General features: G+C 39.0%; 1 protein-coding gene across 2 annotated transcripts in view; it reads left to right on the top strand.

The window, feature by feature from the left end:
- The window catches only part of brinp2 (bone morphogenetic protein/retinoic acid inducible neural-specific 2), a 284,501-nt gene that overhangs the window by 158,992 nt on the left and 108,615 nt on the right, over positions 1-16,894 (top strand). For both annotated transcript variants that reach the window (XM_004565071.3, XM_004565072.3), the window contains one exon: positions 4,018-4,123. In XM_004565071.3, coding sequence (XP_004565128.1) covers positions 4,018-4,123 — 106 coding nt within the window. The remainder of the gene's footprint in view (positions 1-4,017; positions 4,124-16,894) is intronic.

Here is a 16,894-nt window from a genome sequence, read left to right as displayed (position 1 = left end):
GCGGCAGAGACACAGTCTGTCAGTTTTGCAGCGGGTTTGTACACGCCCACTTGGGAAGGATCCGTTACCACGAAGGTAGGTAAGCGATCCATACAGTCTCCCATCCCGCTCTGAATAGCCCCAGAAAACAAAGTCCCGGAAACTGGGGAAAGCAATGCATCCCGCTGACTCACCGCATCGGGCTGCTCGAAAGTGAATGCAGACGGGGGGTGAAGTCCAAGGTCCAAAAGGAGAAACTCCCGCTCCCACGAACAGAGCGAGTCCAGCAGCCATGGGAGACCGGTCACCAGACGCTGTAGCCGCCTCTCTATAGCGCGCTGGGACGTGCCACCCGGGCTTTCCAGCCACAGGTCGATCAGCTCCTGTGTGGCATCGATGAGCGTCTCCCGTAGCTCCCTGGACGGATTAAGCGCTGCTGGGTCCATCTTGTGGTCGCGTCGTACTGTCACGGTCCGGGGCAGCGGCCGTGTGAAGAGTGGAAAGGAGGACTCAGATGCAGCACTTACTCAGATGTGAAGGTGATTTATTGACAATACTGAACATAAAGTGGAGATGGCAAAACAGAACTAAGGACGAACTAAACTGGGAGAAACTACACAAAGGGAGTGGCAAACCTGAACATGAAGGGAGAACAGCAGGGAGAGCACGCAGGGGATTCACCGGGTATGAACACAGACGACGCGACGAGGAGCAGAGGAAATCACACACTATAAGTACACAAAGAGACACTGGGAAATCACACACAGGTGGGGGAAACAGCTGGACCTGATTAACCTGACGAGACAGGGGGACACTAACACCAGGGACCAACAGAGGGAGCACAAACCCAGAACCCAGTGTCTAAAATCCCAAACACAAACCATCCCAAAACAGCCATGAATAATAATGAAAGTAATAACAATAAAGAACATAAACATAAAGTCACTGAGTCATGGTCGCAGGACCATGACAGGAAGTACACAGACTGGCAGCTTGATAAAGGCGATGCAAGACTACAGTATGTATATACAGAGAATGGAACTTAACAAAGGTGAGTCAGCATGGGACAAAAAAATCACACAGGAAGAAGAATGATGTCATCAGAAAGAAAGAGGAAGTGAAAACAAAGAGACTAACACAAAAAAGGGAAATGCCATCCATCTGTCCATCCATCCGTCCATGCATCCGTCCATCCATCCATCCGTCCATCCATCTATCCATCAATCCATCCACTTTCTTATCCACTTATCCAAATCCAATTCAGAATCATTTGTTGGCTAAAAGATTCAGAGGATAGCCTCGAAAATACAACAAATAAAAGGAAAAACATGCACTGTTTGGTTAGTAGTATATTTCTCTTACTCCAGCCAAATATCTGCAAAATAGTTATCCTACCCTGATCATTTTTGTACCTTTTCATAACCACTGTGCACATTCTGCAGGCTTTTAATTTTAACTGCATGCAATTTATTAAAAAAATACAAACTGCTTTGGTTTTGTGGAATCATAAAATTTATCCAACTTCACAGACTTTGAGCGCACCCTATGAGGTAGAGTTTAATGTGAACAAAGAAAAACCCAAGGGATTATGTTACACAGCCAATTCCAAAACATGAATGAGATGCAACAGGTTTCTTTTGGTTTCTTTTTAAGGCAGGGATTATCAGTGGTACGTGTGGCTGAAACAACATCCCCAAACAGCCCCGTCCTCCTTCACTAATCTTTCCTTGTTGCTAGCCTTTATCTGTAGCTTATCTTTGACTTCATCTCAGCAGTGTCTGGTTTTTTAGTTGGTTATTTGAGTGATGTTTGAGATGTGTATCTCCTGTAGCACCTTCAAGGGTAACTTCTATTTCTTTTGATATTAGATCCAATCTTAATGCAAGGCAGAGTGTGGAGATGTAAGGCGCAGGGCTGTGTTAAGGACAGCAAATTTGCACAGGCTACCTTATTTGCCAAATGGCCTGATTTAGCTGCAGAATGGTTTTGCCAGAGGACATGTCCATATTGTTACGTTCTATTTTGAACAACTGCTTGGGAAAATGAACTGTGTGCGATATCTGCAAAATAATGTTTGCTTAATTTTTTACAGTATTTTCTTTTCTTTCTTGTGTCTTATCCCTTTTGTTCCATCTGTCACGCTTATGTGACTTTTTTCTGTTTACACTCATTGCTCTGTGTGCACCTTTTCTCTTCACCCTCTGTTCATGTCACAACAACAATATTGTCAACATATCATAATTTCCATTACATCTCTTGCAAAACCACTAATATTCAGCTTCAATTTATATATTTTTAAAAACTAAATTGTACTATTACAATTTACTTTTTTTGCATCTTGTACGGAAGAAATTTTCAGTTCAGTTCTGTGACTGTTGCACTGGTACTCCAGCGCAGCTAGCCAGCTTTGTATTGTATGATCACTTGTCATCATCACTTGCAATCAACAAGTCCCTATAATATTTTTGTTCAGTGATGATGTTGTATATTCATACCAAAAGAAGGGGATTTTTTTTTTTTACAGTGTGCTGGAATTGTCGACAATAGCCAGGAAATAGCCACTAGCTTATCTTTGATTGACCACTACATGAGTGTAATTAGTTTACAACAAAGGCTTACGTGAAGGAGATTAATCCATAGTTTTTAAGTTGTAACTATACTTTTACTGCTAAGGAGATGCTGGATCTAGAAAGGACCAGTTAGAACTTCTATCTAAGCATCTGACTTCGATGCACAATACCTGTACTTTGATGCTGCTAGCATTTTAAAGAAACCTTTGAATCAAATACAATACACACTGGAGAGTATTTCTTTATCTACATGTTATATAAGCGATTTTTAAAAAATGATGTTTGCATCAGTAATAGTTGTCTTTATTTTCTCGACAGAGTGTAAGGTTGTGTGAAGTGGTGCATAAAGATAATATAAAAAAAGAAGAGCATGATTCTTGATTCTTAATTTCTTGTAGTGTAGCAAAAGTATCTTATGTTGGAAGATGATGTCAGCATTTGGTTTATGAATGGCCATTTTACAGCCTCAGAATAAGACGGGTGGAGAGGGTGGAGCACTACCAGTGCCTTGTATTTAAACCGCTCCAAGGTTTACTTAAAATTACAGTTCTTGCATGTTATCTCTTGAGTGTTTTGCTGCTGTAACAGATGCAGCATTATCATTGGTCACACTTAAACATTACAGCTGTCTAAAGCCTGCTGCCTTGAATCTTAAGGGAAATGTGTTTCACAGTTATTCTAAAGCCAAGATAAATTATATGTATTTATTTATTTTAACTTGTGAATAGAAATATGTTTTTAAACCCTAATAATAAGAGAGACTACATGGTAAATATTCTTAAATACATACCACAAAGTATCTAAAATTAATAATGAAGTAGAATTACAGACATATTGTTAAATTTGTGGGGTTTGGGCAAAGCAATCCTGTCTGTGACGCTGTGATAAAAATATAGGCTCAAACAAATCAGCAGATTATATGAACATTTTAAGTAAGATGCATTTGTAATAATTCAATGGAACAACAAATATCATGATTTCTGCTAATAGGAATAATTATAGTCATAAAAGTAATAAACATCTTAGTGTAATATTTAAGAAATTTGCAGATTTTGATGATTTAAGAACACTAACATGTAAAAGTGGTCATTACCATGCTTATTGCCTCTACTAAAAACAGCTGCTTAACAGCCTACCTTTCAATATTTGATTTTGTGAGTCCTTCACAAGTATCTGCGTCTGTTAACTTTTTACTTTTCTTCACATATTTTCCACCATTCTTTGAAGAAAGCCCTCACGTTGCACACAGCTGTGTCTGCAGGTGTACGAGTGAAGCCAAAGATGGTGACAGTTTCTCTGCTGTCAGAGGGCTCTGCCACATCCAGTATTCTGCCTGCCTTCACACACTTCACCTGCTACAGCTGTGTACATGACTGCCAGAAAGAGAAACAAACAGCTACCTCATCCACTATTTAGTGGATGAGGTAGCTGTTGAAGTAAACAGAGCTATCCCTCCTGTATTTCCTAGGTAACCGAAACAAGGACAGGCCCTCTCGGCTGCAGTAACTACGACAGCTTGGATTCAGTTAGCTCGGTGTTGGTGCACAGCCCGGAAAATAAGATCCACCTAAAGGGTAAGGCTCACAACACACACACACACACACACACACACACACACACACACACACACACACACACACACACACACACACACATTTCCCCATATACTGTGTTTTAAATTCATGGAAACACACAGCCTCTGCCCTGGAGGATCCACTTATGGGATAAGTTTTTTCTTCTTTTTGTACGCACACACTTGAACTCACACATTTCTGCCACCTCCATCCACCACCATGCCAAGCCTTTCGCCTCCAGTGTTGTAGTAGTTGGCCAGGATGACCCTTTACTTTACGCTGCAGTAGTTTATATGTCTGTTTCTGCCTCAGTGGCGTTCAGGCTCACAGAGAATCTGTTATCTTACCAAGGCTATAGATGGAGCATGTCTGGCCACACTGACCTCAGCCTAACCTTTCCTTACCTGGAGCACTCAGTTCACAAGTAAAGCTGAAGTGTTAATGTGTAAAGTAAAACACTGTTTGCTTATATTTATCACCAAATTATTAGTGAATATCATGACACTCATCCCTCTGTACTAAGAGTGTTTCCTTGTTGATCCTCATGCTAAAAATTAAGGGGGGTCATCAGCTGATGCAGCTCATCTGAGGGTTCTTAGGCTCTAAGATGATGAGGATATAATGTTGCACTCTTTTTGGCTCCATCCCGCATCATGAACTTTCTCTGTTCGTGTTTTGTAAGTTTATGTTTATTAAAATATCTTTTATTTAAGCTAAGGTCTTGTCTGAACATATGAAATGTGTAGATACAGTAAATTACTATAGTTTCCATTGGTGATTAATAAAAAGTCACATTTATGCTGGTATTTCTCTTCCAGTAAACTGTCCTATTTAGAGCTTTACGTGATTAAAATAACCTGTCATGGATGTGTTGTTTAAGCTTTAATGCCTTAAGGTTTCCCCCCTTCATTTTATTCGTTTTTTGTTCCTACCTTGCTTGTTGTCATCATCTTGCTGACTTATACTTACTGTTTTGAGTACTCTTACTTTTTAGGTTTTGAATGAACTGTTCTACACACCAGTTTGACTAAGTAATTCTTAACCTATCATCCACTTAAATCAGTTCGGGGGCTGAACTAAGTATTTAGTCAGCCACCGATTGTGCAAGTTCCCCCACCTAAAATGATGACAGAGGTCAGTAATTTGCACCAGAGGTACACTTCAACTGTGAGAGACAGAATGTGAAAAAAAAAATCCATGAATCCACATGGTAGGATTTGTAAAGAATTTATTCGTAAATCAGGGTGGAAAATAAGTATTTGGTCAATAACAAAAATACAACTCAATACTTTGTAACATAACCTTTGTTGGCAATAACAGAGGTCAAACGTTTACTATAGGTCTTTACCAGGTTTGCACACACAGTAGCTGGTATTTTGGCCCATTCCTCCATGCAGATCTTCTCGAGAGCAGTGATGTTTTGGGGCTGTCGCCGAGCAACACGGACTTTCATCTCCCGCCACAGATTTTCTATGGGGTTGAGGTCTGGAGACTGGCTAGGCCACTCCAGGACTTTCAAATGCTTCTTACGGAGCCACTCCTTTGTTGCCCGGGCGGTGTGTTTTGGATCATTGTCATGTTGGAAGACCCAGCCTTGTTTCATCTTCAAAGTTCTCACTGATGGAAGGAGGTTTTGGCTCCAAATCTCACGATACATGGCCCCATTCATTCTGTCCTTAACACGGATCAGTCGTCCTGTCCCCTTGGCAGAAAAACAGTCCCATAGCATGATGTTTCCACCCCCATGCTTCACAGTAGGTATGGTGTTCTTGGGATGCAACTCAGTATTCTTCTTCCTCCAAACACGACGAGTTGAGTTTATACCAAAAAGTTCTACTTTGGTTTCATCTGGCCACATGACATTCTCCCAATCCTCTGCTGTATCATCCATGTGCTCTCTGGCAAACTTCAGACGGGCCTGGACATGCACTGGCTTCAGCAGCGGAACACGTCTGGCACTGCGGGATTTGATTCCCTGCCGTTGTAGTGTGTTACTGATGGTGACCTTTGTTACTTTGGTCCCAGCTCTCTGTAGGTCATTCACCAGGTCCCCCCGTGTGGTTCTGGGATCTTTGCTCACCGTTCTCATGATCATTTTGACCCCACGGGATGAGATCTTGCGTGGAGCCCCAGATCGAGGGAGATTATCAGTGGTCTTGTATGTCTTCCATTTTCTGATGATTGCTCCCACAGTTGATTTTTTCACACCAAGCTGCTTGCCTATCGTAGATTCACTCTTCCCAGTCTGGTGCAGGTCTACAATACTTTTCCTGGTGTCCTTCGAAAGCTCTTTGGTCTTGGCCATGGTGGAGTTTGGAGTCTGACTGTTTGAGGCTGTGGACAGGTGTCTTTTATACAGATGATGAGTTCAAACAGGTGCCATTCATACAGGTAACGAGTGGGGCACAGAAAAGCTTCTTACAGAAGACGTTACAGGTCTGTGAGAGCCAGAGATTTTCCTTGTTTGAGGTGACCAAATACTTATTTTCCACCCTGATTTACGAATAAATTCTTTACAAATCCTACCATGTGGATTCATGGATTTTTTTTTCACATTCTGTCTCTCACAGTTGAAGTGTACCTCTGGTGCAAATTACTGACCTCTGTCATCATTTTAAGTGGGGGAACTTGCACAATCGGTGGCTGACTAAATACTTTTTTGCTCCACTGTACATCAACTGTTGGGTGTAAATACAGTTTTAAGGTCAGTACATCAGGGTATTTACACTGCTTCTCTTAGTATTTAGTGTTTTATCCAGATGCTAAAATGCTAAAGGCATCTATTGGACACCACTACCACTTTTCATGTACAATTTTAAACAGTTTTGGTATTTTTATAACTGTAGGCATCCTGTGAAGGGTTTTAAATGTGTAATGATTGTGATCACACTTTAGTTAATGTCTGATAACCATGGCTTTTAGTTTGTGGTCAAACATCACTGTGACTAAGTACCACCTACACATTACAGCTACAGAAGCTGCTCAGCTGTGGAGAGCAACTGTTTTTGTGTTGATATTAACGCCAGAGGAGGTTTAAAATCTGCAGGTTGTGAGTCAGCAGAGCATTTTATGCACTGTGTGCCTCTGCAGTGACCCTGCTCTGTAACTTTACATGGTCTGTGCTGTGGTTCCTAAACACTTCTACTTTGCAGTAATAGCATTTACAGTTGAACATGGACTATGAAATTACATGAACTGACTTGTTGCAGTGATTGTATTTTATTACAGCGTCACGCTCAAATTCAGTGAGCTCTTTCACAGACTGCATGGCTAGGCACGCGACTTTATACACCTGTAGCAATGTGACTGAAAACACCAGAGTTCAAAGCATGAGGGGTGTTGGCCAATACTTTTGGCCTCTTCTTTTCAGTCTTCTTTTTGTCTATATAGTGTATGTTTCACTTGGACTTGAGGAAAAAGGAGAATTAGATCACTCAACTCCAAAAACTATTTTTTTCTTGTGCTATTATTTCAATGCCTAAAAGGTAATGAAATTTCATATCCAAAAGGTCAAAGTTCATCTTATGGGTGTCATAATAATGTTCAACAAAAACACTTTCCTAGACATTATTCAACACCAAACATTTGGAACAGTGAAGGGCACTGTAGTCACATTTCACATCTAGTCTTCACTCTAGGGCTGGGCGATATGGCCTAAAATCCATATCGCGATATAATTTGAAGCACGTGCGGTAACAATATGTATCACGATATATTCTTTTCTTCTGTATAACGTATTTTCCACACTGTAAGGCACACTTAAAATCCTTTAATTTTCTCAAAAATCAAGAGTGTGCCTTATGTATGAATTCTGGTTGTGCTTACTGACCTCGAACCAAATTTGGCTGCAGAAATCTGTTAAAAATGTTTTAGTACAACTTTGGTAAGTCGCACTGCTTGATGGATTGTCAGAGCATTACGGCTGCCGTAGTGAGGAGCTTCGCGGAGTAATCTGGGTCCAAAACTCCGTCCGTTTCAGGTCCCAAAGTCAAACGAACACTGAGAGTTAAAAACGGTCTAAATTCTTTCATCTTTAATTAAATCATCAGCGTTGCTGCTTTACTAGGTGTAACAATTAAGTTTAACATCCATGCATCCATGAAAACAGAATTTATTAAATTTAACGGAGTTACAAGTTAACAGGAATTCATTAGTTATTAATATACTGCAACAACATGGGAATAGAGCAGCTGTGAGAGAATTCAACATTAATGAATCAATGTTACGGAAGTGGAGGAAGCGCAGTTTTTGGCTTTCCCCATATTTCAAAAGTGCTTCATCTCTTTGCTGTGACTGACGCCCGGCATAATTTGCAGATGATAATGGTTGTAGCTGCTGCGATGCTTTCGACCAAAACAGGCGCAGCTTGATGACATCATCAACATGTGCTATCGCGATAGAGCGGTATAGTTTAAATCTCTGTCGTTGGCCAAATTTATATCGTTTCTATCGTATATCGTTTCTATCGCCCACCCCTACTTCACTACATATATTTTTTGTGTCTAAACACACGGGGCTGTTGATTTCAACTTGAGTGATTGTTGAAAAAATACAACAGTAAGGTAGTAAGCAACTCCAGTTTTCTAGTTTTCTGCCAAAGATAACAGGATCAATATCTCATTCCTTTAATTAGGAAAAAGAAGTTAAGACAGCTGTTTACCATGAGAAAACAGTCTATTCAGCAAGTCAGACATGTTCACTTGCAGTGTGATAACCTGGCCTTTGTAAATGTTTTGGTGCATGTGCTGGAGGCTGACAGATTTGGATATAATGATGTAGGATTCGTTTGCATGATTGTGTCTGATTTTTTAATAATCCAACTTCAGATGACTCTTTAAGTGCAATTTTTGACTATGTTAAAACACTGATGAAAAATGTTGCTGTTCAAATAAACGATGCGGGGCTTTGTACATGTGTCATCTTAGGTAGTGACCCCTTACTGTGTGTGGACTTCTTCATGGCATCTGCAAGGTTCATTAGTCCCATGACACATAACTTCCATTACATCCAAGCTTAGGTTTAGAAAAAAAAACTAAAACACTATTACACTTTCTGCATTTTAAATTGCACAATACGACAAATTATACATGAAGAATAATATGGGCAGAGACTCGGTGCATGTGCCTTCATACGTTGGAGGTTGCATCAACAATCACGTGACCTTTAGATTCCGATCGCCTTACTGCAGTGCAGTTTACTGAAATAACTTTAGTCAGCACGCACAGGTCTGGAACAAATGTGAGGTTCGAAAAGATAGTCAAAAATGCAGCGTTACAACATTTAGTGAACATGAATACATGACAAAAAGATTCTGCACTCTGATACTGCCATTTACATAGGCTGTCTATAGAGCTGGGCGATAGAACGATAACGATATGTATCGCGATATAACTTTTACTCGATAGAGAAATTAAGCTATCGCGATAGACCTCGCCGCTCTTGTCCTCTTAAAATAAAAAATTAAATTAAATTAAATTAAAAAAAGGTCAGCCAATCCAAACTAAGTAGCGCAGAGCCGAACCAATCACAGCTGCAGCGTCACGTCGCGTGACTTGTTACGTAAAAAACATATCGCCCAGCTCTAGCTGTCTATATGACATAGGTTCTAGATACAGTACAGTACACATGACAATATATGACAATAAGTGAATTCCTTTCTTGCCTCCACTGCTACAAGGCTCAATTAGCAACACTTATTTTGTGTGTGGAATGCAAATTGGTGCAGCATCAGTTTGCAGAGCAGAGTTTGTACAATTCAAACTAGCTTGAAAGTTAGAATTGTACTGCCTTTATTCCTTTATTCTTCAACACAGCTTCAATTTTCTTAGGCAAGCTTTCTTTTAATTTCTTTAAGTAGCTCTACAGGCTTCTTGACAGCCATTTCAAAATTCATCCTTGGATGCTGGCTTCATTTGATCTGTTTTCTGTAAATGATCATGATCCCACAGTGCTTCAAGATTGTTAAGGTCATAATGAAAAATAAAGCCAGATAAAATTGCATGGTGGATCACAATCTGGTGGTAGTTTTCTGCTAATTTCACTGATCCCCGACACCATGGGCTGAAATGCAGCTCCAATCCATGACAGAGCCTCCATCGTGTTTCACAGTAGACTGCAGACACTCACTATTGGTCCTTTCACCTAAAACACTCCCTACATATTGATGGACAACAATTTAAACTAAAACTATCAAATTTGGATTCAATATTTCATAAACCCTGTTGCCACTAATTTTGAGTCTGTGCCTTACAAAAGATTAACAAATGAAAGTGAAAGGTCAGCTGAACCTTGAGACTCAAACACGTCTCAAGCTGTCTTCAAAACAGAAAAAAGGAAACAAATAAAAGACAATGTGATGCACAAAATATTAATATTTATTCCAAGATTTGCATTATATGCAAATAATTACAGATATGTAAGAAAGACTAGGTTCTGCGTTTTTAAGAGGGTTGAAGAGATAAAGAGACACGAAGAGATATTACAGATAGAGATATTAATATTACAGGTACCGAGGCTTCTTCATTTAATGGAAAACATGAATAACGTTCTCACAAAGCTGTAGTGAATATTTCATAAACTAGTGTAAATACCAAGTGTGCATCATATTAATCTGCCAACACAGGAAAACGTCTTTACTGGGATTTGGAATTCCTCGGTAAGCTTTCCCTTGCTAAGTTAGCTAGCTTTAGCTTTTAAAACATGCAAGTGCCCAGTCAGATTCAGTTACCAAGTGTCTGTGAATTGAATGAAGAAGTCAAGCTCTCTGGCTTTGTGCGTTCACGCAGTTGAACTGAAATGAACAAAGTACTGGATTGTCTTCTTTTCCAGCACAATGAACACTTAAACCAGCACCTCAGGGTAAGGAGGTAACCAGGTTCATGGGAGGGTTGTTATGGCCATTGTCACGGAGAATCCCAAAGCATGTGGCATTTCCACAGAATCTCAAAACTCCAGCCTTTATAAAACACGGCTGTTTTTGCATGAAATCAGGAAATACCAGTATGCAACTACCATAATTAAGATAAAACAAATGCTTAATATGCTACTTTAAAACATTAGTTAATCCTTACATTTATGCTACATTATGTTACTGCAGCAATACTCAGGGTAGTCTAACTTTTTATCACAATAAGTATTTTAACAGATATATTGCGTATGTGTTTAGCTTAATAGACAGCCGCTGCAGCTGTTCGCACTGCAACTTTTACACAGGACAACCGTAACCTAGCATCAAAAGCAAAGAAAGCTTAATTTAGAAAATTCCTGTTCAGTTTATTATTATTGAAATATGCTATATTAACCACAGGTTTAAAACAGCCCATTATAGCAGTAAATATGTAAAGTAAAGTTAAGTTCACCTGTTAAAATGGGGGAAAACAGAGACTGTGATCCAAACACATCAACAGAGACTATGGAGAATAGAGAACATATAGAGCTGCGCTAGCTAAACTCAGCTGAACCCAAGATAAATCCAGCGCAGTTACTCCTGGAATAGTGTGCAAAAGTGTTGTTTTACACTTTTGTTAAAGAGAACATTGAATAATGTGTAACTATCAGGTATAAAGTATAAAAATACATACAATTTGAAAACATAGTAACTATATACTTGACTGTATATAAATTGTATATCCATGTTTTTAAATGACCAACTAAGGAGGAGTAGTGATTTATAAATGATGAACAAAATATTAAATAGCACTAATTTAATTCAATTCAATGCATTTTTATTTATATAGTGCCAAATAAAAAAAAAAACAGCTGCCTCAAGGTGCTTTATATTGTATATTGAAAACTTTAATGCTTAATAGTGTGTAGTGTTTAGAAAGAAAAGAATACTACTTTAAAATAGTCACTGAAAAATGTTAAGCGCTAATATTTCGAGATATGGAAACATACAAATGCACATTAGAACACATAAAATGATATATCCATTAATAAAGCAGAATCTTTTGATGAGCATCTAAAGAGTTCAGTCGGGTCAGGTAATTAAAAGGCATAGATGAGCATTTTATATAAATTTGACGCCCATTCTCCATGGCAATTCTGTTTTTGTTTCATACACATCTACCTGGATCAAAGGTGAGCAGACAAAGGATTCTTTCAATATGCATGTAGCTTATACTTGCAGGAATATTGAAGGGGCTTTCTTTGATAGTGTTTTCGTTAATCATACTACTCTTAGTTTATGCACTCCACTCCTGCTGTTTCTCCTGACAGGGAAAGATAATTATCAAGGGAAAAGTGCCTGTTTAGGCTAATTGCCATTTTGTTTGCACACAGAAATGAAATTGGTTAAATCACCCACCTATAAAGGCTAAATTTGATGGTTAAGCAGACACGTTTACTTATCTTTATGATGTCAGAACAAGTATTTCTTTGCAGTTAACTTTGGGTGAGAATAGTTTCAATTGTATTTGTGTAACTTGAGTGACTACAGTGAAGTTTGTTAAACTGCAAACACTAGCATGATACTGCCTGGCAGGGTGGCCATGCAGTAGTGGTCAACATTTGTGTGTGCTATTGGGGAAACATTGTATGTAATGTGTCCCACTGTTGTGTACAACATATAGAATCTGAAAGTGTAATCAAGGGATGCTCACTGGCTTTGTCACTTGAAGGAGAAGTTGTAAACTAATGAGTACCTGGATTTGTTCTCATTTTTGATTCCAATGAACTCTAATTTACAAAATAAGCATTATGTGGTATTATCTGCGACCAATAAACTACTAGCTAGCAGTACAACCTGCTACTAGAGGTTGAGCTTATTATAAAGTCATTAGGAAAGTGTCATAGAGAAATGAGTGTAGATGTTAGATATTTTTTAGGGCTGATCTCTGAAAGCTTCAAACCACTTAACTTCTGCATTGGAACATTTGTTTATCCATATAAGAACATGCATCTGGTATGCTTTTCCTTGTGACACTGCAAGAAAATTGGTTGTTAATTATACAGATGATCTGAGAACATCAGCCTTATCATAACGTTTCGTAATTATCTTACTCTGCCTCTCTTCTTGCTTTAATGGCACAGCAGTACTCAACATACATGGAATCCACCAATTTGTCTGAACCTGATAACTCATGACGTGGTTCTCCATCTTCAAGTGCCCCATAAATGTTCAGTGTGGTTTAGATCAAGTGATGATGGAGGAAACTCACTGAGAGTCAGAACTCTTTTGTCTTCTTTGGTATTTAAGTAGTTCTGTAGTAGTTTGGAAGTGTGTTTGGGCTTTTTATCGTAGTGTGGTCTGACTCTTTCTGTCCTTCTCCACAAAGATGCAAAGCAGATGGTTGAACATTGTTTTTGTACAGTGAACAAAGCATGACATTTAGATCTTGTGATGGTGTGGTCACTTTTGGTCTGTATGATTATGCACTGCATTCAACAAATCCAACCATCCCCCATTTGAGTCTTTCTCTCTAGTCAAGGCTGACAAAGCGCCACTTCTCTTGGAGTACCACTTTAACTTTTAACATTTCATCGTAGTTCTGATGCCATGCCAAAGGCAACTGTGTTGCTGGGATTCAGTCAGTGTACATTCTGCTTTTCAAGTGTTATCACCACTGGATAGGGCTCCGATGGTGCATTTAAAAAGTTTTTAAAAGGTTTGGAGTCAGAGCAGAAACTCTGTCTAACATCTCATATTAGACAGTACAATATTGAGAGGTGTTCCATAAATGTATAAATGAACTGTGGACAGTTGATACATGCAGGTAGAAATGAACAGTGAAAATATTGTAAGCCAGTTGTAAACAAACTAGTTCTTAATGGCATAGTTTATTTTTAGTTTATTTTTGAATGATAAGGAAAAAGGTCTCAGTTGGTCATTAAGCTGCTTTGCCAATCATTTTTGAGCCTCTGAAAATGTGGGGGGCTACATGTAAAAACCAGTTAATGCAATAGAGTGCTATATCACTTGAATTAAAGTTGAAAGTCTGCACTACAATTACCTCTTGAATGTTTGATTCGAAATGTTGTACAAAGGCAAAATTTTAAGACAAATTGTGTCATTGCTAAAACCTTGCTAAAAACAAACTCTTACTTATACATGAACTGCTAAATCTGTTGACTGTCACTAGGCGGGATAAGCGTAATTTAAACAAATGTAGAACAGAAATACAGGCAAGCAGTTTTTCTTAAATTGTAATGCTTATGTTGATACAAATGAATAGTTTGATTGGTGCACAGAATAGTCAGTACATAATTCTCCTCTAAGAGAGGGCAAACTCCCTTAAATTGTGGTAAGGACATGGTGTGGTCGGATAAGTCATGATCAGTCCCTGGGAAGTCTTCTTCATGGCCACATTAAAACATTGGTTTTATATTGATTGTATCTCAGCTATTGAATTTCTCAAATGCAGCCTATCAATTCCATATAGTGATGTCACTGCTAAAAGTCGTCATTCTATTTACTAATGGCGTAATGCATGATGTGCTTGCTCTGGAAATTGAGAACCACAGCAATGAGCAAGAGTAACTTTTATCAAAATTCCAGTCGGTTAGATTGATGGCATTCATTTCTTGCACTTCAAAACCTCTTGTCCCAAGAGGCCAGTTGATAAACATTATGGCATTCTGTTGAATGTGTTGCTGGCTTTTCTAGCACTAAGTAAAGTCAAGATTTAGGTATATAGTCTTTAATTACAGAAGAAACAGAATGAATGAATGTTGTCTCTCTATGCAGGATGTATATCCCACAACATCCACTCCATTATAATAGGATGAACCACTCTAACTACACAGTCTCTTTGAGTTTGAGGCCCTGCTGGACACATAAATCACTAAAGAACAAATAGGACAGAAGCATTATGCTATGGTGATAAGGTAGCAGCTCAAAAGCTCTGTGCTGTATAATCTTCAGGCCAGAAGAAACCCTCTTTTTCTATTATTCTATTCCCCAACTGTTTCAGCATTTCACTCCCTGATCTCTGACTCCGATTGCATGCCTGTTTGCTTATATTTTGTATCTTTCGGCTGTGTTCCTGTGTGTGTGTGTGTGTGTGTGTGTCTGTGTGTGTGTGTTTGTGGGTGGTGGTGGTGGGGTTTCTATGCAATAAATTCAGCCTTCATTGATGCCAGCAGTGGTTACCCTTTTCTCATCAGTAACTGTTGATGAAAACAGCCTGACTTTTGTCTCAAATCAGAGTGTTGCTTTGAAGTGGAGCTGCAAAATCATCATTATTTTTATTGAATGTTTTTGCCAGGTTTTCTGACTGCAAAATTAAACCTGCTAGGTTATTATCTGCACAGGTCCATTGTATATATGAAGATGCATATTTGTGAGCAAGTGTGGGTGGTGTGCTTGAGTGTGAGTGGATCAACAGTACATCAAGAGTCAAAAAAAGTAAGTCTGATAACAATACATTGGACTGTGTGGGGAGATAGGGGGACTCAAAATACAGAAACAAGTGCATAAGTCGGCTTTGGCAAGCTTTAGTTTATATAATCTTTTCTCACAAAACTAAGTAAAGCAACCCCGCTCTCGACACAATGCCCAGTGTGAGTATATACATGAACTCACTGGGAAGAATTCTGTAGAGCTCAGACTTCACCCTGAGGCAAGTGTAGGTCGGGTGCTCGTCGAAAAAGGAACTCTGAGACTACAGATCCATGCCATTTATGTCATACCTCGCTGAAGTAGGGCAGCCTGGCTACTTCTTACGAAATATTTATTAGGACCTGCAGTGATGCTGCTCTCTGGCAACAAAATAAGCAGCTTCCCAAATCCACAGGACTGACCTTCAAAAGACTTCAGCCAGCCACATACTGAAACCACTGAACAGTTTTATCATCGAAAAAACAAACAAACTCAAAACACGTGATACAGAAAGACTGAGTTTAAAACAAACACTTGGGCGTTACTTAGTCTTTACTGTTGCCTTCTGCAAATGCAGAGTTTGATACTACAAGAAATACAAGCAGTGAGGATGGATTTATTGGCTAATCAAATTAGAAAGAGAACACAAAATAAAAAAAATAAAAAAAGTTTACGCTTTTCCTTACTCATGGTGCATGCATACATTTTTAGCAGTTTTAGCTAGTGCCAAACATGCTTAATCATCGTTTTTTTGAATGGCAGATTAGTTGGATGAAGGACTGCCACAGACAGATGTGTTTAAGAAAACAGAGTCCTTAAGGATGTTGGTAGAATTAAAGGATATATGGTGTCTATTGAGTTATACTGAATGTTTCAGAGATTTCACAGTGTTGGTTTTTGTATCATCATCCTTTGAGGTTTCTTAAATATGAAGGATACACAAAAGAGCATTGTAATCTTGGCTTGTGTCTGCTTGGACTTTCTGTTTTGCCAGGTTTGCCAATACAGAATTCCCCTTTATTTTTCTAAATGATTCTATAAGTGCCATTGTTTATGGCATCTGTTGGGATGCCATAAACAAGGTGTCACTGCAGCTGAGCAGCCTAATTTTCTGTGTGTGTATCAGCAAGTTCTCAATCATCACTCATTAAAAAAGCAGAATAAAATTAAATTAACACATTTTTCCCTCAGTCATCCCCAGCAATCACTGTGGAAGTCAGGCAGAGGATGAGGTCATTTCCTTTGGGGCGATCTCAAAATCTGCAAAACAGACCAATCCTCATCACTTCACGGTATCTAAAAAAGGGATAACACATAGCGTCAAAGAAACACTGTGTTGAGACTAGATTACATTCAACCGAGCCAGTATGTCTATATGGGCAAGACATGTACAGGAGCAAACTAAGCAAGCAGCCATGTCCTGACGTTATGAGGAAACAGAAAATATGTTTGTA

The sequence above is a fragment of the Maylandia zebra genome, linkage group LG18 (genome assembly GCF_041146795.1).
Source record: "Maylandia zebra isolate NMK-2024a linkage group LG18, Mzebra_GT3a, whole genome shotgun sequence".
Taxonomy (NCBI): domain Eukaryota; kingdom Metazoa; phylum Chordata; class Actinopteri; order Cichliformes; family Cichlidae; genus Maylandia; species Maylandia zebra.
This window is presented reverse-complemented; position numbering and strand designations above follow the sequence as displayed.